This window comes from Zootoca vivipara, chromosome 4 (genome assembly GCF_963506605.1).
Source record: "Zootoca vivipara chromosome 4, rZooViv1.1, whole genome shotgun sequence".
Classification (NCBI taxonomy): domain Eukaryota; kingdom Metazoa; phylum Chordata; class Lepidosauria; order Squamata; family Lacertidae; genus Zootoca; species Zootoca vivipara.
In genome coordinates, this window is record NC_083279.1 from 90,034,604 (window position 1) to 90,060,176 (window position 25,573).

Genomic DNA, 25,573 nt, shown 5'->3' on the forward strand with positions numbered 1-25,573 from the left:
GGTGGTGTCACTGCAGTGCAAAGACAAATCCTTATTAGATTCCAGAGGCTGCAGTCTCTGAGGCTGGCGCCCATGGAGCTAGTAATTCAGGAATGAATGAATCCCCCAGTGTGCTTTACAGCAATTAAAAAATGTATATTTCATAAACTGGCACTCCTGTCGCTTCATTTGTGCTAATTGACCACAATGCAAAGCATTATCCTGATATACCGAACTGCAAGTTTTAACAGCCATATAAACAGGGCACCAGGACAGAATTCTTTGTGTGATTAGGGACAAAAAGGGGAGCAGATTAATTTGTCACTAGCTAAAAAAAAAAAGAGCAGGGCTGGAAACAATCCAACACTTCTCAGTAAGTGTTGTTTTACTAGCACAGTGCTGTTGTTAAGTAGACTGTAAATGAACTTCTATCCTGCCTAGATGAATACTGGGAAACAATCACATCACTGTTTTTATAAAATGTTTAAGGTGTTTCAGTACTACCCCCATCTCCCTCTAACACTGTTTCCTACACCAGCTTCCTTCAGCGACAGACATTTATTTGGGCCATAAATCACTTAAAATTCAACTTGGTACCCGGACACATAGCTGAAACTCTACTGGCAAAATGCAGTCTTATAGTAGTCTTAAGTCACAGCTCCAACAATCCATATGTCCCTACCACCTACCAATAATTCTGGAGCAAAAATAAATTTCCACCAGTACTTGAATCCTAAATAAATTTAGGAGGTGTTTTCAAACACAAAAATGTCCATTTTGGAAAAAACAGCATATTCTGAACATAAAGACTCCTCCTTTAAGAGGATTGACCCTGTTTTTTTAACGTAAAAAAATAAATAAATACTTGCTGTATATTAAGATTTACACCCTACTACTCAAGAATTTGTCAGGGCACCTCACAGCAACATATTTAAAACAAAAAATACATAAACGTAAGTTGAAAATATCAAATCTATTAAAGTACAATTGTTATCATTAAATATATAAATTGAAACTTAAAAGCCTAAAAAAATACAAACCTCTTTGCCTAGCAAAAGTCATTTGAGTGGACACTAGGTAAGTCTCTATGAGGACAGTGTTGCAAAACTGGGGTGCCACCTTTCCCTGGTAACCACCAGCCACACATCTGAGATGTCGGATCTAAATACAGGCAGACACCTTTGGAAACAGGATCTTCTTTATGTACCCTGGCTCCAAGCTATAAAGGGCTTTAAAAGTTCAATACCACCGTGAATTGGGCTGAGAAACAGACCTGAAACCAAATGAATTGGTGTAGGATGCTAATAACCAGTCTCAATTAGCAGGTAAGCAGTCATTTTATGAACCAAGTACAGTTTCAGAACCATCTTCAAGAAGAAGTATGCATCTAAGTATGTAGAAGAAGCGTGTATCTGAAGAAGTGTGCATGCACACGAAAGCTCGTACCAATGACAAACTTAGCTGATCTCTAAGGTGCTACTGGAAGGAATTTTTTTATTTTGTTTCATCTTCAAACAGTTACCATAAAACAAGTAACTTGGAGATTACCAAAGCATGGATGTGCCAGCCTTCTCTGTCTAGGGGGGAACCCAAATGGAATGCATTCTATCACATTAAGTTTAAATACCCTTTGGGTATTTGGGTGGAATCCAAATTTTAATTTTAAAAAATCTGTTTAAGTTATCCTCTCATTGTTACTTATTTTGTTATGGGTGAATGCTTAAGGTTACATACTGGATGTGTATGTACAGTGGTACCTCGGGTTACAAACACCTCGGGTTACAAACACTTCGGGTTACAGACTCCTCTAACCTGGAAGTAGTACCTCAGGTTAAGAACGGTTTCAGGTTAATAATAATAAACTTTATTCGCATTAGCCAAAGGCCATAGCAACACGGTTTCAGGTTAAGAACGGACCTCTGGAACGAATTAAGTTCGTGACCAGAGGTACCACTGTATTTAGCCCCTTCGCAAGCATTTAATCAATTGCGGCATCTTTGCGACCCTGCAGCATTTATTAGCTGTAAAACCTTAGCAATAGGATAAATAGGGTAGGATAGGATAAATAAATAAATAAATAATTACTGCAGAGCAGTGAGTACAAGTGTTTTGTTGCCAAAGTGCTGCCTGGTGAACCAACTAGCAGGATTACCACTAGCAAAATCTTTAAAGACAGGCATTAATGGTTGACAACTTCATCCCCATTCAGGCAGCTCAAATTAAATATGGCCAGGAATACCAGTCAAAACAATTTCAGTTTTCAAATATCTGGAACCAATTAGCTGAGGGGGAAAGTTTCCAAAGGGCCACCCATTAATAAACACAAAATAATTTGCGTCTGCTGTCTTGTTTGTGATAATTTTTTTATTGCTACCTCAGTTTCAGATGTCACAGTAATTACTTCCACATTCTGATTAAAACACGAATTGAAGCCACATGTTAAAAGCCTCTCTCTCTCTCTCTCTCTCTCTCTCTCTCTCTCTCTCTCTGTCAAAAACAGAAGGAATAAGCTCGGTTTTTAAAGTTATTGAAACACTGACAGCTAAAAAGAGTGCTGCCTCATTTCTGAACAACAACTGGACTCCTAAGTTTCACTGCCCTGAAGCAATAAACCATTGTAATAGCTCCTAATTGAATCCCTTCAAAAGAAAATTAGTTAACCCTTCGATGAAAAAGTAACTAGGCTCTCTCAAAGATTTACAGTAATTAGAAGATTAAGAGCTACATTAAAGGCAGGCAGTACCACTGTGACAGAGACCCACAAATTTCCTCTTCCATTATGTATTTATTTTGATTTACAACCTCTCATCCCAAAAGTTTGGGATGACATCATTTAAACCTACAGTTTTAGTTAAGAATGCAGAAACAAAACATCTATCAATATAGTTTTATATACATAGTTCTCTTTTCATTGTTAGCTTTCTTTTCATACATACACACAAAGACACATGCACAAGCGCAAGTCTCTGTGCGGGAGTGAGAGGTAACTAGGCACAAACACACACACATGCTTATATAAATTAATGTACAGTGTATTGCAAGAGGAGAAGCCATTTCCCAAATATTTTAGGCACACTTTTATCAGATGGCTTTCCTCTCTTTCCGACAGGAAAGCTAATCTTTCAAATTGTGACAGCTGGAAAGGAGTCAGTCCCAGAATGACTGGTAATCTCCCCACTCCCTAAAAAGTTCTACTTCCAGCCTGCTTTTATTTATTTAATAATTTTATTATTATTTTAAAGTATCCCATTTTTTAGAGCAATGTGCTCCCCCAGGGGAGGGGCATACAAATCATTACAGAATATAAACACAGCGATTTATAACAGGGTGGGAAGCCTATGACTTTTCAAATATTGTTGGACTACTATTTCCATCATCTCCAATCTTTGACCATGCTGGTTGGGGCTGACAGGAACTAGAGTCCAACAACATCTGGAGAGGCAACTGGTTTCCCACCCATGGTTTAAAAACATCAGTTAACCCCCTTAAAATAGGCTGCAAAGGCACAACTAAGCAGCAGAAAGAGAGAGAGAGAGAGAACAGCAATAGGGCAACGGTAATGCAAGGGGGGGGGAACTAGAAGATGTGAGACTTCCCAGGAGATCGCGTTCCAAAGTTATGGGGCCACCACTCTAGAGACCCCGTCTCTAGTGTCCATCTAATGTCAGGCCAGAAAGCAGGGCCTGCAAGGCTGACCGTAAAGCTTGGGCAGGCATAGGTAGCCATTCAGGTAACATGGTCCCCAACTATTTTATTAACATTCCCCACTTAAAAAAAATAATAATGGATGAAGTACTTATAGATTTAAGTAATGAGCAGCATAATATTGATTGATTGATTGATTGATTGATTGATTGCGTTTGTATCCCATGTTTCTTCCAAGGACCTGTAAAATGGCATACAGTAGGCTGAGAGAGATGCTCACTGACCAAGTTCATTGCTATGAAAGGATTTGAAATGGGATCTCCCACATCCTAGTTCAACACTTTGACCACTATACTACTCTGACTCTTACTTGTGCCTTAGTGCCCCTATTCACCTTGCATTTGTGGAACAGGAGCCACCGAGGCACTGCCCCTTCCCATTCCATGAAGGCAATACAGTACTGGAATCCAGGTCCCTCCCTCCCTCCCTCCCTCCCTCTAGGAACCCATCCTTAGCCTGCCATGAAACATTCCCTTCCTGTGTGCTTCCTCAGAACACCTGGCCTCTTTGTAGACTGGGTAGCATGTTGGTGCAATGTTTGCCCTGGAATCTGATAGGTCGGAGTAAGGCTTTGTTAGTTATATCATGCCTGTTTTAGGTTTCCAGTTTTATAGAACTGCAGCTAGCTTTTAGGTCAAAGAGGTTATCAGGATGAAACAGAAATATTGAATAGGACGAAAAGAACTGTATAGACTGTGGTGCCAAGCTGCACTTTGCACCCCGTACCAAAAGCTGTTTTATAAGCAAGCACTTCTGCACAGTACCAGCCGCAGCTTCTGAAGAGTTTTAATGCAGCAATTGGGAAACTCTTGTGGTGAAGTTAGCAGGGGGGGGGGAATTACGTGTTCATCACCAGTAAAATTTACTAAAAGCTTTCACCGGGGCACTGACACCAAAAACACACTGAATGCCAAACAGTTTTCAACAGCTGACAATAATTTTATCTGGCAATTCTGACCAGAACACTTTTACTTACAAGACTCCATGACAGGGATCCAAGCATTAGTAATACAGAATGGCAAGAACTTGTTCGCCAATCTTATTTAAGTCATTTCATGACGAGAGCCAAAACTGGGGAAATATTTTCCAAAGTTTAAAAGGTGAAGCAACCTCAAAGTGAAAACTTCTTGACTATTCTATTATTCTAAGTTTATGGGGAACATTTAATGCATTTGGTCTCTCACTCAATTACATTTTCCAAGAATATTTGGTGGGAGGGGAAGAGAACCCCTTTGCTGCACATGTAAGCATTACACATTTTCTCAACAAGCTGACTCGCTTTACAGCAAGGATTAAAAACTGGACACTCTTAAGCAGTCTATGAAATGTAGACTCTCTTATGCAGTCATCCTACATGCAATACCATTACTCCTCTCCTGTGAGGTGATTTTGGGACGGGGTGCTCAAATACCTTCTCAAATACTTAAATCCACGTGATGCAAAGGTCACTGCAAAGATGCAAGTCAGCCAGAAACTTCGAAATAGCTCAGATAGCTTCTGTACATAAGCAAACAGGGTTTTGAACTGGCCTCTTAACTTTTCAAGTAATTCTCTTCCCTAACTTACCTAGCTGCCCAGCATACTTCGCATGTCTAAGATTTAGCCCTTCCGGGGAACAAAGTTAGTTTGAACAGCTACAGGAAGCAGATTGGGCAAGACGAAAAGATCCATCTATATGACAGATCATTCCAGGTATAGATATTTTGACATTTGTTTTCTATTTAAATCAGTAATTTTCTCTCAACAGTTTTCTTTTCTTTTCTTTTTGCCCCTTAAGTAATCAACTTGGGGGATTTTCTTTTCCTTTGGCTTTTAGCAACACCAATCCTGTCTGCAAAGTGACCTGCTTTCCATCAAGATTGACATTTACAAGCTTTCCTAGAGTGTACCTTCCTCCACTTTCTTCCATTAATCAAGACATAAGGAGCATATCACAGAGACATGATTCCACCTCCCCCATATGCCAACTCAGGGGCTGTGTTTGTTATCTGCCTTGGTTCCAGCACACTCAAGTTCCATTTAAATCTTTCACTCTGCCATTTCTACCAAGCACCTAGCTGTCCATTTCCCAAACCTCTGACAACTTTCCCCTGAATTAAAGTTAAAATTGTTTCCCTCTTGAACCCAAAAGGTGCACACATCTAAGAGTTGCAATAATTTATTTATCCCATCATTCTGAGAACTTACTTGCCACCCTTTAATTAAATTATTTTCAGAGTGATTTACAGGTAAAGTAATAAAATACAAAGCAAAATGCATATTATAACAGAAAATTACCTATCTGAAGTTCCACTTCCATGATTGCATGTGCATGAATATAGGAGAGTATATAGAAGCAAGAAAGCACAGACCAGTAACTTGTGCAGCCCTGCAACCTGAAGTCTCCTGTAACAGCCAAGCAATTTTGTAATAAAGTGATATGGAAGAATCAACTGCACCGCACAGAAGCTAATTAGAACAAAATCAGCTCAGAGCAGTGATCATGCAAAGACACAGCAGGCAGCCTCTTCTGTGGGTGAAAATGATTGGCTGAAGGAATTTTTAATTCATTTATTTCTAGCAGCTTACTAAAACATCACAGCACACATTCTGGGAATTACTGCTTTAGCCTGCAAATCTCTGATTGTGTCCAGGGAATAACTGTGGAACAACCCTGTAGTGTTGTAAGTACAGTGGCACCTTGGTTCTCAAACTTAATCTGTTCCGGGAGTCTGTTTGACTCCTGGAACCGTTCAAAAACCAAGGCGCCGCTTCCAATTGGCTGCAGGAGTTTCCTGCACTCAATCAGAAGCCGGGTCGGACATTTGGCTTCCAAAAAACGCTTGCAAACCAGAACACTCACTTCCGGGTTTGCAGCGTTCGGGAGCAGATTTGTTCGACAACTAAGCCGTTTGAGAACCAAGGTACCACTGTAGTATTTTTCACCTCAGGTCCTTTTATCCAGCTGGTTCTCCTTTAGGGGCTGGAGGTAAATAGGATGGGAGCTTTGGAAAGACCAGCTATGGTGTCGTGAGGTGAGTGTGGTTTCAATGGAAGCTTCAGTTTTTTAATGTTGTTCTCTCTCCCCCTGCATCCATTCATCCTGAAGTTTCCTTTCTTTAGCCACCTAATTCAATATTAAATATCACAATTTCTCCTTGGGGCTCCCTTTGAATACCTCATTTACTGCCTATACATACATACATACATACATACATACATACATACATACATACATACATACATACATACAAGTTTCTTCCTAGCTCATTCACTTGCTGAAATTTCTGCTCCAGAATGGTTTAAAGTGTTAAACTAAGGTCACTCTCATACACTCTCTATATAAAAAAAACACTCATTCTTAAAAAGAGCAAGCTCAAAGGGACCACTTCAATATTTTGCTGTATACAGAATACTTACATCTTTGACTGCTTGGAGCATGTGACTTTATTTGGTTTGTGCCAACCAGGCTACTGGAGAGAGTTTGTTTGTTTATTGATCAGGGGAGATAAATATTGCCTTTGTAGTAGCATATGGGAGATTGGAAATTCAACAAAACAGATGTATGTACACAAACACACTGCTAATCTAAATAGAAGGCTAGGACCTTAGCAGGTTGCATAGCTCAAAGACAAATGATGACAGAATCAGCACATTTCTTCTGCTTCATAGCTGAACTTGAGCCTGTCACCACAGCATAGCACAGAAAAAAATATGCAGCTATAATTGCTCAGAATTAAACTCCAATGTGCTAACAATGAACATGCATATTGAAAAGATCTGATTTGAGTTGCATTTGCAGTTACATAATAATTGCATTCAGAGTCAAAATTCTACACAGATACTGATAGGGCTGGGCTGGGCTGGGGCAAATACTGAAGCTTAATGCAGACCAGGCAGAAACTTCCAAATTGCAGCCTAGTCTTAATCTGGTATTCCATTTTTCTGTTAGGAAAATGGAAGTGTCATAGTGGCAGAAAGGATGTGCAGGGAGAGTCTCTTTGTACTGACCACCTCCAGCGCAAAGATCCTTCAGAAGCAAGTTGCTGCCAGGAACGTTATGTACAGGTATATTTCGATGCATTGAATAGAATGGAAGTTTGTGAGTCATGGCGGTGGGGAGAGCAGGGCTTTGTTTGTTTGTTTGTTTTGTTGCTATTTTGTTAATGTTGTTAATATTGTTTTATAGATATGAATGCTGTAGTCCTTTGTGAATCCTATAATATGATTTTTGGTGTAACTGTGATGTTTAGCTTACAGTATTTCTTAGTTGCTTTGTTAACAGTGTTACATAGATGGCAATTATTTTATTAGTGATTTGTGATTGTTTTGCTGGTTATTTGTTAAGTATTCCATACAATTTATGCTGTACTCATAATGTTCCATTATGTTGTTTTTATCTTTTGTTTGTAAGCAGCTGTGGGATTTGATTAAAAGGCAGCATAGAAATAGAATAATAAAAAAGTCAGTTATTATTGTTTTATTATTTAGTAAATGTCTATGTCGCCCTTCATCCGAAGATCACAGGACTGTTTGCTTGATCAGGGTGTAGGTGACTGGTCCTGGATGGAGTTTTCCACCACGGTCAGGAGCATAGCACAGAAGTGCTCCTAGATTCAGCACTGTCCTGGGACCAGGTAAGAGCTGCTCTGATCCATTCGTAACAGACAAGGCTGCTACAGGACCATTCTCAACATACAATTTAGTAGGATGGACAATGCAGACGTGAAGTGCTTTACTCCTTTAATAAGTCACTATTTGAGAGGGCCGATCTTACATGTCAGCCAAATCCCTTACACGATTTTTCTAGTCCTTCCTCAACACAGCTCAAAAGTTTGTACACTGCAGAAAAATATAAATGCTGAAGTGCATTCCCATATCAAGCTTCTAAAGCATTTCTTGGGAGAGTTGTAAAAGGCCACAAAGAGATGCTTTATCTGGTTCCTGCCAGAATTTCTGGGCTGAAGTGACAGATGAGATTTCCTGGGGCTAACATGCCATGGACAATTAGCCATGTCAATCCACAAGTATGCCAGCTGCCAAGATCTAATATTATTAGTGCATGATTTTAAAAAGTGAAGACATCAGCAATGTTAAGAGTTCACATAACTCCTAATTTTAAAACTTGCCTCAAAAAGATTTATTGAGGTGGCAGCAACAGCGACCTTAGATTTCAGCTTTTAAGAAGTCAATATGAGTACTCTCCATTTCCTTTAACCTGATTATATAATGCACTGTTAATCAAATTAGCTTCTATTACAAGCCTTAAAAAATCTGAATTATCATGTATCTTTTGCTTATGTTTCATATAACTTTCTTATTTTCAGGGTATCAGTTCATAGCAGTATTGTCTTTGCTACAGCCCAAACTGCTTATTCCACAAAATATGAGATGCTTAATATATACACGGCTAAGCAATGAGGGCATCCATTTCAAAGGGTAGAAATGCATTTTTGCAAAGTGTACTGAGCACTTTCAAGCTAACGCAAAACATGCTTGTTCTGTGATTGCTTTAAAACATGTGCATTTCATTTTAAAACAAGAATCTCAGTATTGTTGAAAGTTCGACTAACTTCCTTACAAAGTCACCAAAACAAACTGAAGTCATAGAGAGCAGAGATGGTTTTTCCCACCAGTTGCTTACATGAAGTGTAGTTCTAGAACAAACAGAGAAGGCTGACATACCAATAGCAAATCCCTTTAAGCCTACACAAAGCCCACCTACCACTTTCAGGAGGGGGGGGGGCTGATTTATTGTTAAGACACTAAGTAAGTCCTGGAAGTTCCTAAATTCTCAGAAGTTTGCTACATAGTAACTCAGTGTGGCTGCCCCTGTTCTGTGTAATGGCATTCCTGCCACGATACTAGATGAGCCTGCTTACCTGCACTTTCTGGAAATGACTGAACACATTTTTTGTTCTGCTGGGCTTTCCCAGCTGGATAAATGGATCTTTCTCATAAGTGTTCATTTGTTCGGGTTTTTAAATCTTCTTGTTAATGTAGTTGCTGTTTTTTTGTATTTTTAACCTTTTTAAATGATCTTGTATGCAAATCTCCTTGAGACACTGATTTAGAAGGCAATTAATAAATCAATGGTAATAAAGTCAGATAAAAAGCATTTTATCTTTTTCTTTGCTTACATCACTTCCAAGGCTGTTTTAGCATTCCTGAAACTGTTCATTAAAATGGACTACAATTTCACTGAAATATCCTGCGTATCACTTGGAACATCTTTAGTATCTTCCAGTGCAAAGCACACTCCTACGTGGTTATTGCGGTATATTGAGACATAATTATAGAGCTGATACATACTTAAAGAACCACGCTCTCAAAGCTACACAGATCGCTGTTTCCTGGAACCTAATGGCGAAACACCCCTACATGTGCCAACTGTGATATAGGTGAGAGCCTTCTCCATACTCATACTCGGTAACACCTTACTGTTGGTATAAAAAAAAAACCTGGTTTCTTTGAAAGCTGTTCTGCAGCAGTTTATTTCTGCATTGACTGTTTTCTTGAAATCTTGTAGCAAATTTTTATGTTCTATGTACGGTAGTTGTGGCTATGGTTTTGCAATTACAATGGAACCTCGGTTTATGAACACCTCGGTTTACGAATTTTTGGTTTACGAACGCCGCAGACCCATCTGGAACGGATTAATTCACTTTCCATTACTTTCAATGGGAAAGTTCGCTTCAGTTTATGAATGCTTCAGTTTATGAACAGACTTCCGGAACCAATCACACCCATGCTTCAGGTTGAGTACTCCGCGGACCCGTCTGGAATGGATTAATCCACTTTCCATTACTTTCAATGGGAAAGTTCACTTCAGTTTATGAATGCTTCAGTTTATGAACAGACTTCCGGAACCGAGGTACCACTGTAGATCTTAAAGTGTGTTTTTTATTTTAAAAAATTGTTTTGGATGCCCTAGGTGGCAGATAATCATGTACTTAAGTTTTAAAATAAAGGAAGTTCTGAAGAACATTAGTAGTCACACTGTCTTCAAAAAAGTCAACAGATAATTCCACCAGCCAAAGCAGGATTCATTACCTAAGTTCAACCAATCCTCAAACAGCATGTTACCTATTTCTATACCATTTTCTAAAAAGCCATGGAAAATATGCATGTGACTTTCAAACAAAAATCTATTAGAACGATAGAAGGCAGAATTTGAGTATACACGAGAAAGTGTTTTGAACACCAAAAATATTCTAATATAGAGTCTTCTACCCTGCTGATTTGAATTGAGTAGCAATAATGAGTGTAATTCCGGTTCACTACCACAAATCTTTCTTTTTCTTTGTCCCATAATGGTATGAGTGTTCTCCAACAGCAATTACTCACAAGTGGTGAGGGAGGATACTCGTCTGCAACATTTTATGGTCTTCATACAGCTCAAAGGGACACAATGCATCAGTTTATTAGTATTATAGCACAAGGGTTTAACCATGCTCCACTTTTTGCTTTCTTCTACATATGTAGCATGTAATAATAATAATACATTTATTATATTTATAGCCAGCCCATCTGGCTGGGTTTCCCCAGCATACCTAAAAACATGATAAAAACATTAAGCATTAAAAAACCTCCTGGTACAGGGCTGCTTTCAGATGTCTTCTAAAAGTTGTGTAGTTCTTTATCTCAACATCTGAAGGGTGGGTGTTCCACAGGGAGGGTGCCACTACCGAAAAGGCCCTCTGCCTGGTTCCCTGTTAACTTTGCTTCTCGCAGTGAGGGAGCCAGCAGAAGGCCCTTGGAGGAGGACCTCAGTGTCCGGGCTGAATGATGGGGGTGGAGATGCTCCTTCAGGTATACTGGGCTGAGGCTTTTTGGGGCTTTAAAGGTCAGCACCAACACTTTGAATTATACTAGGAAACATACTGGGAACCAGTGAAGATTCTTTAGGACCAGTGTTATATGTTCCCGGCAGCGACTCCCAGTCACCAGTCTAGCTGCCGCATTCTGGATTAGTTGTGGTTTCCAAGTCACCTTCAAAGGTGGCTTTTCTGCTTTATTTCTTGCAAAATGAGTTGCATTTCCACACAATGATACTAAAACAGGGGTCCCCAGACTTACCGCGCGGTGGGCCGGAGGGCAGGGGAGTGCGCGCGCAGCGGGCCGGAGGGCGGGGGAGTGCGCGCCTGTGCGCATGCGCACACGCACACGGGCGGGGGGGAAATCGCCGAAAATCGCTTGTGCGCATGCGTATGGGCCTCCCCCGACCCGGAAGTGCACCAGAAATGACCTCTTCCGGGTCGGGAGAGGCCCATACGCATGCGCACAAAGGATTTTCGGCGATTTTTTTGCCGATTTTTTAGATCGTCGCTGCGCCGCGCGCCGTGAGAGCGGGCGGCGGCAGCGGGCGGCGGGGGTCGTCGCGGGCCGGATTGGAAGGCCGATTGGGCCGCATCCGGCCCGGGGGCCGTAGGTTGGGGACCCCTGTACTAAAACATTTTGGGCACTCTTTACATCAGGTGTATTCAGACCTAGCAGCAAGCCATGGTTTAGTCTTTTGTGCATGAGCATCAATAATCCTTGGGCTCACAAACCCCTTCTTCCCTACTTATGCCTCACCTTGTATAGTACAGCCTTCTAACTTCCCTCATCCATGACTATTAGCCAGGAATCATCATTGGGGACGAAGTTGTAATCCAAAAACATCAGGGATTGAAGTTGTGGGGGACTGCTATGGCTAATTCTATCTACGGTAATTTATATAGCAGACTTCTTCAAAAATTAAATAACCCATTGGCCTTGTTTGGACATAACGGTAACCCACAATTTAGCATTATGAGCATTGGTTTTCCAGTTTTTCTTCCAGTGCTCAACAGAGGAGAGGGGATGCACTTGAGGCCAAGGCCCATGCAGATATAGTACCAAACTATGGCACAGAGGTATGCCTGAACTGGGCCAATATCTTAGGAAAAGGAAAGGGGGGGGTGAGAGTAAGGAAAGCCACCACTGCTACTGTTTCAGTAACCTTAGTTCCCCCCTATGATTGCTACTCAGAAAACAATCTCTTTAGAATCTTTTATCATTTTATTTTTACTTCATTCCTCTAAGTGGAAAGAAAACTTTGGTAAGTAATGGTTTGAAGCTTGGGGGGAAAGCTGGAAGTTTCAAACGACAGCATTAGAGAAATAAGAACCAAAAAGGTAATACTGGGTTTCATAACTACCCATTTTTAATTGTTCCATTCCCTTTAGTTGCAAGTTCTCCAAGGACACACATTATTTTATAATTTTTATTGCTTTCTTTGCAACTTAATTATTCTACTCAGTACTGCAATCACCATGTGAAGCTTTCTGAATTACTCCCACTCCTGCCACTCGTTTTTCCTTCTGTTTAAGTGCCTAGAATTTTACACAGCTTTATGCGATTCTTCTAGCTCCAAAGCACTTTATTCAAATGGAGAACATTTTGCCAACTTGTCATCTACTGTGCCTTTTACTTTCAAGGAATCTAAGAGGGATCTTATTTACAGTCCTCTCCTACCTTATTATCCAGAAATAACTGTAGTGATCACGTTTCACTTTCTCCCTCCAGCTGGAATCCTGGGGTTCGCTTTGATCCCAATATATCTTTAGAGGGATCGTTTTATATATACACATGTTACCAATACACCCCTTTTACCATCTTAGAAATGTCTTGCCTTCAACATGTGCAATCCAAAATAGATCTGGAAAGACTTGTGCATGTTTGTTGAGCCTCCAGGACCAGCTACTATCATTCTCGGTTCCTTGGTATTACAGAAATGTTGATTCATTGATTGCAACTGGTTCAGATTCTGTAGCCCACATTCTCAGCTACATAAGGTCTCATATTACTTTATGTGAATTCTTTTTTATTTTTTACACTAACTTCCAGAGAGATCAATTATTATGTTATTCAACTTGCATGTCACAAATAAAGCCTATGGTGCTGTACAACATCTGCATTCATCTGTCTGTGTTTGGGTACTGTTAAATTCAAATTTTCAGAACCGCAATGTACGCAAGACTACAAGATCACCCATGTCAGTTCAGTGGTGACAACCTCAATTTTAGTTCAGTATCTGGAATCCTGGTGTCTATGTTCACTTGACAATACCAGGGCTCAACAGGAAGTCCACATTAGCAATATAATTCCTTCGGACATATTTCTTCTTATGACAATAGAGAGCAGAACTTAAAAATTAAGAATCAAAGTTCTGATATTTTAAAAAAGCCAACCTTACATCATATTATTTGCAATGCAGATATCAACCAAGTATATGGAACAATAACAGATGAAAAATAATATATACCACTTGTGAAATCCTAAGCAATCTTCCCAATTGAACCTGTCATAGTTAGAGATAGTTGGAGATCTATAAAAGTCCTTTTTGGTAATCTTTTACCTTAAGGCAGTTCACTGAAGACTCCCCCCTTGTGATCTTAATTTGACCATGAATAGCCTACACACATCTAGAAGAATGTTAAATGACACAAGCATGCAGAAGACAGCTAAATAAATTATTTCTTATTCACAACTGCCTTATGAAATTTGTATTCCCAGTGCTCTGATGCTAAAGGTGTTTTTTATTTTTAAAAATCTGTAAAATAATAGTCTACTTTGATAATTCTATTCTTGCTCATATATATATAGTACCTATCCTAATACTAGAATTAGTTATCCATACACCTCAAGGAAATAATTCTCTCTACTACCATGGAATTAAAATAAATAATTTTAATTAGAATTAAAAATATGGTAGTTATTGCCACCATAGGTCCATAAACACAGGAATCACAGCTTACCAAGTATGTATTTCTAAACTCCCCATCATTTGGTTAAGAAACAATCTGGTTGTGGCCTGGAAATATGATCAAATTATTCCTCTCTATAGACCTTCACAGCACAACTTTGCTTTGCTTTATTAATAGGCAGCTGTGTTATTGTATTACTGGAGCAAGCATGGTATAATTTCCTTGATGAATCTGAGAGACTCCAGAGAAGCATATCAAGAAGGTAGCATCAAAAGAACACTGAAGAATGACACACTTTGAATTGTGATTGTATTTATTTTCAAAAAATTTCAATACAGAAATTTGATGATGGAAAGTAAAAAAGTCACATTAAACACACTGTTCAGAATAAGTACCCACTTGACATAAAATTTAATATTTACATATGCAAGTACAATACGCAAGAGAATTTATCTGGAAGAAAAATAGTTTACCCATTTGCCTACAATATTAGAAGTAAATAGAACATATTTTCCACTTCACCATCTAGCTAAGAACCTTCAGGATCTCTGAATTAGTTGGTGAAATCTAGGTACTGACTGAGCCAGTAAATTATGTATCACATTTAAGGGAAACTCGTCTTAATAACAGCTTCCAAAATGATTCCATTTTAATACGTAGATGAAATGTTAAGAGTATTACTTACCAAATTCGCCATGTAAATTGTAAGCAGCCCTCTCCTAGAGACAGAAACCAAAACATAGAATTATTAAGCCATACTGAGCTTAACTGCTGATTTATTGCACACACAGAAGCCCAGAAGTTCACTTTAAGTCTACGGAAAAATTCTACCCCTGCCTGAAACCCCGGAGAGCCAGTCAGCATAGATAATGGTGAGAATGATGAACCAATGGTCCAACTCATTGGCTTAGCACAAATGTGCTGGCTTCCAATGAGAAGATTGGTCCTCCCAAGGGGGACCCCACACCCACTTTGCTCCTCCCGTCCTTTTTAGCTCAGTGCAGCATGATCCTTGACCATTATCTGTGGCCAATGTTTCGCCTTTGGTTAAAGATTGTGGTTAAGGATGAGAGCTCCTCACCAGGATCCCAGGTTCAGATGGCAGGCTAAGCCAAGCCTTGCTTTAGCTGCCATCTTGCCCTGATCTAAAACCTGGGAAGGAAAAAGTGGGGTGGCTTACAATGACTTGTGAACCAAAGCCGGTATAGGACAACTTCCTAAGTTCCTACACACTCAGCAGCCAGAGGGCTGAAAACACCAGCTCTGCTTTAGAACTCATTCACACTAGTGTTTTGCTTTGGTGTTTATCCCACACTGGTTGTTAGTTTGAAAGAGGTGATTTGTCATTACATTTGCATTTCTACGGTAATAGCTCCTTGTTCACTACAGAGTTCAGAGGCTGTGTTTGAACTGTCCATCTACTGCATTTGTATCTTTATCCTTCCTCTAAGGCAGGCATGGCCAAACTCAGCCCTCCAGATGTTTTGGGACTACAATTCCCATAATCCCTGGCCACTGGTCCTGTCAGCTAGGGATGATGGGAGTTGTAGGCCAACAACATCTGGAGGGCCAAGTTTGGCCATGCCTGCTCTAAGGCAACATGGTGCCATCAGGATGTTATGGACTAAAACCCATTGGTCATGCTAACTGAGGCTGACAGTAGCTGGAACTTCTAAGTTCAGAGGTGTGTAAGATGCACAATTTCCCCGCTTATCAGTGAAGTAGTTTAAGGTGCAAGATAGTGATTGAACCTGTGTGAGGATTTGAACCCAGCTCTCCCCAGTCCACACTGGTCATAGGTCTCAGACACTACATACAAAGACCCCCAGATTCCAACTCAAGCTTTGATCTTCAATAAACTAGATCTGATCTCTTGTTGATGCTATGAGAACTGCTGCTTCAGCTCTATTCAACTTTCCATGATCCAGTTACAGATGTTGTAACTTTATTTCACAATAGCTCTATCTAGTAATACTCTCAGCATATGTGCACATGTAGCATGCACATGAATTTATACTCAGTGCTCCCTAGTAGAGTTATACCAGGTATATGGTTTAATGCAGGAATACGCAAACTCAGCCCTCCAGATGTTTTAGGACAACTTCCATCATCCCTAGCTAACAGGACCAGTGGCCAGGGATGATGGGAATTGTAGTCCCAAAACATCTGGAGAACCGAGTTTGCCTATGCCTGGTTTAATGTTCAGCTCCTTGCCTGAAGCAAGTAGAAACTGCCCTCCCAATGAATCATCTGGAATTGCTCAAAAGGGCAAGTGAAAATGCTGCTGTCGCTCCACCTGGAATAGAGGTGAATGCCTGGGTGAGCCAGGAAGAGGACAGGATGCCACTGCAACCCTTCCCTTCCCTGACCATGGGACCATCTGCTGCCATCAACAGAAGCAATGCTTACCTTCCCCCCACCCCCGTGCTGCTTCGCCCAAATGTCATGCTGAGCCAAGCAACACCATACTGTACCTTGGTAGGTTTTGACTGTATCTTGTTTTAAGATCTTTCAATTAAAATAAAATACGTTTGGCAATATTTCACTAATCATTTTGCATTCTACAGGGACAAATTCCTGTATTTATTTGGCTTAAACTGGAGACGTGAGTTAACATCAGCATTATTTTCTGACCATAAATGTGAAAGCATAAAACTATTCATAGCTGTTTTTCTTCAGCAGGTAGAATCTGATCCGCAAATACAGACCTTTTTATATAAAAAGTAAAACATACCACTTAACCTGTACAGCTAAATCCAATACACATAATCCAAACCCATAATCAAATCAAGAAATCACCAATTTTCCTTCCAAACAGCTGCGTAACACCTATTACCAAACACTGAAAATCCTACAATTCCAGATCTAGAACTAAGATGGGGATGGAAGGGAAGTCTGAAATAACAAAGCATTACAGTTGATGTTTAGGTTATGCTTAATCACTCACACCCACCTATTTCCTACTTTCAGCAGAAGTCTGACAGTGAAATACCAGTGCAAAAGTTCACTTAAAACCAACAAGAACAGCTAAGCTTTCATAATAATACAGAGAATGCAAAACACAGACTTAAGCAGTGACTTTTCAATATAAAAAGAACCCAAACATAAGTTGTTATGAAAGCAAATACCTATCATGACACATGGTTTATAGTGTCCTGTACAGTCACCATTTCAGACCTCCAAAATGCCTTTGAGTAAAGTAGACTCAAAAAAGAATACAGCAGGAGAGCTGTCTAAGACCAATATTCACTTGAACACGCACACACAGAAAGCCTGATCAAAATGGCCAATGCTAAAGAATAAGCACAAGATCTATTCTACAAAACATTCCAAAATTGTTTTAAGTAATCTGGAGTTGGGGGAGGGAGGCAGAAAAAATACTTGTGCTGTAGCTTAAGCATATTATCAGTCAATTTTGCACTACATGTACTAGAAAAAGACATATTTATAAACGAAAATGTTGCATGCATGTAGCAACCATTTTGCATGGGGGTTCCCATCCAGGTCCCCACATGCATTTAGCCCACCCTGTTCTGCCCTCTTTCGGGTCCAAATGGACCTGCGCGTTGGCAGTCACATGTCAACTGGACACACGCACTGCTTGTACTTTAATGTATCCACTAGTGCTATTATCATTTTCTTTGTTGTTTAGTCGTTTAGTCGTGTCCGACTCTTCGTGACCCGATGGACCAGAGCACGCCAGGCATTCCTGTCTTCCACTGCCTCCCGCAGTTTGGTCAAACTCATGTTGGTAGCTTCGAGAACACTGTCCAACCATCTCGTCCTCTGTCTTCCCCTTCTCCTTGTGCCCTCAATCTTTCCCAGCATCGGGGTCTTTTCCAAGGAGTCTTCTCTTCTCATGAGGTGGCCAAAGTACTGGAGCCTCAGCTTCAGGATTTGTCCTTCCAGTGAGCACTCAGGGCTGATTTCCTTAAGAATGGATAGTGTCGCGGTCACCCTGACCTGCACAGCACCCCCGGACGTTTTATGGTCTATTGATGACTGCGCCAACGACAAAATAAATATCTGCTGTCACTTAATAAGCACTTCAGACCAGGATAGTGTGAAAGTAAAAATATGTTGCTTTATTGTTCATACATAAGCGTAATGGTTTCAGTATTAGTCTTAGAATGTCTAATTTATAACTATTACCGGCCTATTACTGCTAAAGACAACTAACTGTATTCGTAAATAAGCACACAAACTCTCTATCCTGTCTGATTAATAACCCACACCATCTATGCTTCACCTCAATATTTAAAATCAGCTCTCTCGCTACTAATAACCAACCGACTAACTCCAACCAACTACCTCAACTAACTGACCACCAACTGACTCTCTGACTCCAGGGGTGGGGTTTTTATACTCTGCCAGAGCCCACCCCCTTGGGTTCTAACAGTTCTGTTTTATTTAACCCTTAGTAACCTGGCTTAACGTTTAGGCTGATCGCCACAGATAGGTATTAGCATTTTCTACTAATGTCTATTTGATTATCTGGATTCAGATACAATGATTTTACAGTGACCAAAACTTCGTTGGGGGAAAGTTTACTAAACTGTCAATCTTATTTTATAGATGGGCAATTTGTTTGTTTATTTTGTCAGCTTGCTGTTATGTGATTCTCTATTTAAATGTTAATTGGTTTGTTACCTAGCAGAGGTGTGATTATTTAGTTCTGCTGCATGCTGTCATTCATGACTCTGCCAGCCCTAATAGGCCCATGAAGCGCCTTCCAACTCTATGAGATTCTATGAAAATGTATTATAAGTGCAGCTTATAGCTACCTTAAAATTAAAGCAAGTGACCTGTAACATCAAAAGATCGACGACTAATTAAACTAACCAAGACCGCAATCTTCCAGGAACATCCTCTCTTCAAGCCCTAATGAAGAAAGATTGATCATTATGTGCTGCTATAACATTTGACTCATATGCATTTCTCAAGGCGGCATTTCAAACAGTGGCATGGGTGCCTATCCATCTTTCTTTGCTAATATGCAAAGGGGCAAGGCTATGCACCACAAGATTAAAGGAACTATATATGGCACAAAATCCTAATGAATACACTGACTCGCTCTTATGCAAAAAAAAGAAAATGCTAGTGAATAGTGCCATGTCTTAAGGATGCATGTTAATTCACGAGAAAAGGTGGTCACAAAGCTTAATTTGAAATTTAAAACACTTTATGAATGCAGATCTGGAATGGAGATGAACTCCAGCCAAAAACATTAATTGAAGTAATGTGTGAAATAACAATCTCATACATTTTTCAAAATAAAACTTGGATGCCTTCTAACTGGAAAGTAGTTGATACTGTACCTATGTTTATAAAAAAGGAAAAAACAGAAGAACTAAGCCCTCTGTTGATTTGACCTCAAGAAAAACTGCAGAACAAATATTTATGGAGGCAAGAATTCAAAAATATGGAAGGAAATAACAAGTAGGTGGTTCGTGTTCACCAAAAGCTGATTGTGTCAAACTAATTTAAAAAGATAACTAGTTTACTGGCGTAGAGCATGACAATTGACAAAGTTAGCTCACCTGCTTGAGAGTTTACTACTATTTACCAGACTACGTAGCACCATTCATGGGGCACACTTCACTTGCTCCCATGCACGCCTAAGGATATGTGACATGGGACAAACAAAAGGAGCACCATTCATGGGGCACACTTCACTTGCTCCCATGCACGCCTAAGGATATGTGACATGGGACAAACAAAAGGAGCACCATTCATGGGGCACACTTCACTTGCTCCCATGCACGCCTAAGGATATGTGACATGGGACAAACAAAAGGAGACCCAATGTACAATGCAGCTTGCCATAGGGAAGACAACTCTTGACATGCCTCCCAATAGCCTGTAGAAGCCTTTTCCACATTGACATGGGTTTCTTTTCCTCCAAAATCTCTCAAGATACAGTGGTACCTCGATTTACAAACACAATTGGTTCCGGAAGTCTGTACTTAACCTGAAGCGTACTTAACCTGAAGCGAACTTTCCCATTGAAAGCAATGGAAAGTGGATTAATCCGTTCCAGACAGGTCCGCGGAGTACTTAAACTGAAAATACTCAAACCGAGGCGTACTTAAACCGAGGTATGACTGTAGACAGATGCCAAGAGAACCCATAGGATGGAAAGAAACCCATAACAGCAATTAGAAAAGCCATGTAATTTTTTGAACTCTGGAAGTTTGACACTTAAACGTTGGGTAGATGTGTATCCTAACCAGGGGTTGGAAACTTTCATGGAGAATAAGGCTATTAATGGCTACCAGCCATGATGGCTGGGTACTACTTCCACTTTGGACCTTGTTTTCAAAACTGAGCAGAAAGAGGGTGATCTGAAGGTGTGGATACTGGCATCAGTCCCTTGTCATGGCCAGATCACTTCCTGTTGAGATTTAGTCTTTCGGCACCTTTTCCCCTCTGCAGAGGCCGGGGTACTATTATGGTCTGCCCTCAGAGGCTGATGGATCCAATGGGTTTTCCGATGGCTCTGGGATGCTTTCCCGCTAATATGACTGGCACGCCTGTCAAAGCCCTGGCTGACCTCTAGAACATCCGAATGGCTTGGGTCAATGGCATGATGGCCCCTGAGTGCATTCTCCTGCTTTGTGGAGCCTGTTTGGCTCCCTGCTATACTCTAGAGCAGAACTTTCCAGGCTTTTTATGTTGGTGAGACACTTTTTAAACATACATCATTTTGTGACACAGTAATTCAGTTTTACTAGCAAACCAGAGGTTAAACTAACCCCTTTCCAGTCCCGGGAGGAGCATGGGGAGCGTCTGCATCACACACCTACACAATGCAGCCAACACACTTGAGGATAAAATTGCTTGCATCCACCAGGACATGGGTAGGCAAACTACGGCCCGCGGGCTGGATCAGGCCCAACTGCCTTCTGGATCCGGCCCGCGGATGGTCCGGGAATTGCCACGTGGATCGCACACATGTTCTTTCCCTCTCCCTCACACGGCAACAGTGGCAGCGCCTCCTCCCTCCCTCCTCCTGGCTTCTCCCACTCTGCCTAGAGAAGGAAGAGGGCTTGGCTTTGTTGGTGCCAGCAGTGGCAGCGCTCAAGCGGCTGCCATTTTAAGCAGCCCCTCTCTGGAGCCCTGCCGCTCGCAAGACACAGGTAAGCAGCCACCAGGGCTCGTGGTGCTCTTGCATCATTTTTTCCCTTCAAAATATAGTCCGGCCCCCCACAAGGTCTGAGGGACAGTGGACCGGCCCCCTGCTGAAAATGTTTGCTGACCCCTGCACCAGGACCTTCACTGTTACAGCAGATGACTCTCAAGAGGTGTCCAGAGCACTAGTCCTGTTATGCTGGATGAGTTTTAGCTAGTAAGGCTCAAGGATGTGGACAAGGTTCTTGGATCGGTCAGGGCAACCTGACCCTTGCCCCTCTTGGCTGATAAAAACTAGCAGGATTGGGATAGCTGGCTGGGCCAGGGGGGTGATAAATTCCTCCTTGCGAGAGGGAGTGTTCTCTGCCTGTTTGAAGGTGGCAGTGCTGAAACCACTCCTCAAAAACCTTTCCTGGGCTGTTCTTATGTTCTTACTACATCAGTAACAAATATTTCCAGGGTAGCTAACAATAACAAAAAATCAAAATACTTGCTAATGCTGCACTCTGGTGATGTTCACAGTTGTTTTTTAAGCAAGGAATTTAACTGGATTTTAATTTGATCATAAACTATGCAACACTGAAATATCATTCAAAACAAATTTAAAATTAACATGATTTTTACAGAGCACTCTGGACCTTGAGCGGAAGAGATCCCTTCCAACGGATGCATTTATATTTGAACAAATGAGTATAAGAATCTAACAAAGGAGATAAAGGGATATTTGAGGAAGGTTAGAAACCAAATAGGCATGAACCAACCTAATAAATATGAGGAAACAACTAATCTTCCCCCTCCACTTTTACAACAACACCGAAGAGTTCAAATACTTGGAAGATGAGACAATAAAACTCCTACATATCTAGTACAGGAGCATTCATCTAAAAATTCCCAGGACATTTTTGGAAACTGCTTCGGTGGTCAAAGCCTTTCTGCACTTTTGTGCAAACTGAGTGGGAGAGTTTCAAAGGCAAGCAAAATTCATGGTAAGCTCCCAAAGCTTAATTTTCACTGAAGTGCAGGCATCCATCATTTTTGCCCCTAGAAAGAAAAAGGAGGGGAAGCAAGCACAATTTCAAAGACTTAGCATTGGCTCTGCAGCCCATTCAAAGGAAGAGCTTTTGACTCTACTGTACTTTTCCAGTTTGGTATTTGGTTCACTTTTTGCCAGGATCACAATGTCATTTTCCCACCTCCACAGCTATATGACAGCATAACTTCAATGACAGCTACAATCCCCAAGATACTGAAGACTAACTACTCAGGATATTCCCTAAGGCTAAGCCATTAAAAGCTTGGCTATTTCCCCCCTAAAAGAAGCCTATAATTTTCCACTGCGAAATGAGTTGTGTATCTGAATAGCTCATCCGGATTTACATATTATGGGACATATCTTCTGCCGCTAGTATTTATGAAGGAGGATAAATATCTAACACAAAATACCTATTCTGTGACCATAATTCCTTCATGCTTCTGAAATTTCGCACATTGGCCAAGATTTCTCTTTATTATTAAATACGATATTCTTATTATTATTAAATACGATATTCTTACAGATTTCTCCTATTTTCATCTGTTTTGAGAATACTGTTTCACTAGTTTTAATTATTTATTCTTTTTACACCGCTAAAGATTTTAAATATTACATGATTCAGACATGTTTTAAAATAAGTACTTTGCAAAAAAAATTCTATACAGCCAACATTAAGGAAAAAACATGGCAATGATCTGCATCAAAACAAAAAAAATACATTAGCAAAATAAAAAGAAAATAAATCACTAATCATAAGATCATATTTTATTTTTATTGTTGCGAAACAAATTAAGTTATTTGATAGTACAAAATATAATGGCAAACTGAAGAATGTTTGCCTATGAATTGTTCCCTCTCCCCTAAAGATGTAACACATGATATAATTTGAAGCATTTCTCCAGTGTTCAGGGTTTGAAATTAGCAGAGTGCCAGGCGCATTTTGCACCTAAAGATTCTCCATTTGCGAGCACCTCAAAAAGCCTGGGTGCAATTTTTTACACCTGGCTGATACTCAAGGTTTACTGAAATGTATGTGCTTTGAAGCCCCGAAATATATGTTAAGGATAGACAATATGTTAAGGAGTTTAACAATAAAGAATAGTGTTTCAAAAACTGAAGTACGGTACCAATAACAATTTCCGCTAAAAATGTGATATTAACAATGTGTCACTTACGTGACATGCTTATCAAAATAATAGAAAAAAAGTGTTGCCAATCCACACAGTGGCGACTAGACAGTCTGTTTTGGCACCCACAACCCAGGTCCCCGAAGCCATTCGGCTCCTAGCTTTTCTATCCCAGTTTCTAACACTGCTGTTGTGCCAAATTTTTAACTATCTTGAGATCAGAACTGTATTTCCTTGTATTACCCCATACATAGGCGTACCCACCACGGGGCAGGGGGGCAGCTGCCCCCCCAAGCTGGCCCAGACCTCTCCGCTGCGCACGGGAGAGCCCAGTGAGTGACGACGAGCGGCTTTCTCTCTGAGGCGGAGCAGTAGCGCAACTTGCAGCCAGCCACCCAGTACACTGAGAAGCAGCAGCTTCTCATCTTTAATGTTCTAAATATATTAATTTTACCTAAGTCTACTTTACAAACTTAATCTATAAATGTTCTCCTTAGAACATGTTCTCCTTAGAACAGTGTTTACTCATGTATTCTTCAAAACATTGCCATTCTAGCCTTAGTTTCTGATTTGTCTGGCATCTTATGGCTGCTGTTAATTTTGCCATTTTGAGTCCTACCTCTGTCTTCAAAACCCCTGCCCTTCTATTAAAGTTATGCTTGGGGGAGATGGCAAAACACACACACACACACACACACACACACACACACGGTATTATGCTTCAGTCGGAGAAAGGAGGGGAAATAACCTGTCTTCTATCAAAACAAGACAGGAGGACATATTGGCCTTTCAGAAATCATATTCTCAGAAGCCCTGGTGGTTTATTGGTTTCAGACTTACATTTCTATTAAAATGAAGAGGTTTGACTGATTTGTACACCTTGCTTAATGCACACCACAGTTGCTGCTTGCCAAAGAATTTCAAGACTGGTTGCAAAACTCATTTCGTACACAAAAAAGCTCATATCAAGCAGGCAGAAAGCTTGAAAGGCTGCTCTTGCATCTTTTTAGGAAAGTGTAAGTCACAATACACAGCAGAGAGTTAACTTATTTTATCCAAAACCATATTTTGGGGGGCTGCCAAAAAATCAGCCCCAAAAATCCACTGCCTTACCATCAGCCAGGTTTTTTCCCTTCCCAACTCCTTGCTTTGTTTACTGTCAGACGAAGAGGTCCAAAAAACTCAAAAACCTTGCACACTATTCTGTGAGCTTTTTTCCCCAGGGCAATACCTTTATTATGCCAAATATGAATTTCAAAATGTATTTTAACCAGACTGCTGCCTTGTGAAGTTAAAATAAGGCCATTCTGAAGCAGGGGAAAGCTCCAGGGAACAGAAAGTATTTTATGGAATTAGCTGGTAAAGTTTAACCATTCCAAGCTGCCACAAACATTAAATTGCAATAACATTCAGCCCATGTACAATTTGTGTTCTAAGTTGTCAAATCCACAAAAGCCACAGCAATTTTCTCATGTTTAGCTTATAGCACATATACTGTGGCATATTTAATAGGCAACATACTATAATCAGTAATAACAGTATGCCAAACAATCAATCTCTGTTAAGAAAGTGTTTATTCATGCACCTGGAGAGCCAACTTTAAAACAAAATTAAAAATGACAAAAAGATCCATACATATGCCTGCCAATTTTGCACAGGCAATTAGTAACATTCCAGAGTAACCATGTTTAATATATTTATGCTTGTGATCAATACAGACTTAACCAGAACTCTGCACAGTTTAGATTCTAAACAGAAAAGGGCAAACTCATTATAAGCATAATGCCAGTCTAGTATTAAAATGAACACATTTAAATTTCTTTACTGCGAGGGTCCCACCTCAAACTCTGGAACGATCTTTCTAAATATCCAGCAAATGTTAAGGGCAT

At 40.4% G+C, this 25,573-nt stretch overlaps 1 protein-coding gene across 1 annotated transcript in view; it reads right to left on the reverse strand.

Moving 5' to 3' along the window:
• Positions 1–25,573, reverse strand: part of TMEM135 (transmembrane protein 135) — a 158,942-nt gene that overhangs the window by 112,613 nt on the left and 20,756 nt on the right. Inside the window, exon 4 of the mRNA XM_035116527.2 lies at positions 15,079–15,112. Within this exon, the coding sequence (XP_034972418.1) occupies positions 15,079–15,112 (34 nt within the window). The remainder of the gene's footprint in view (positions 1–15,078; positions 15,113–25,573) is intronic.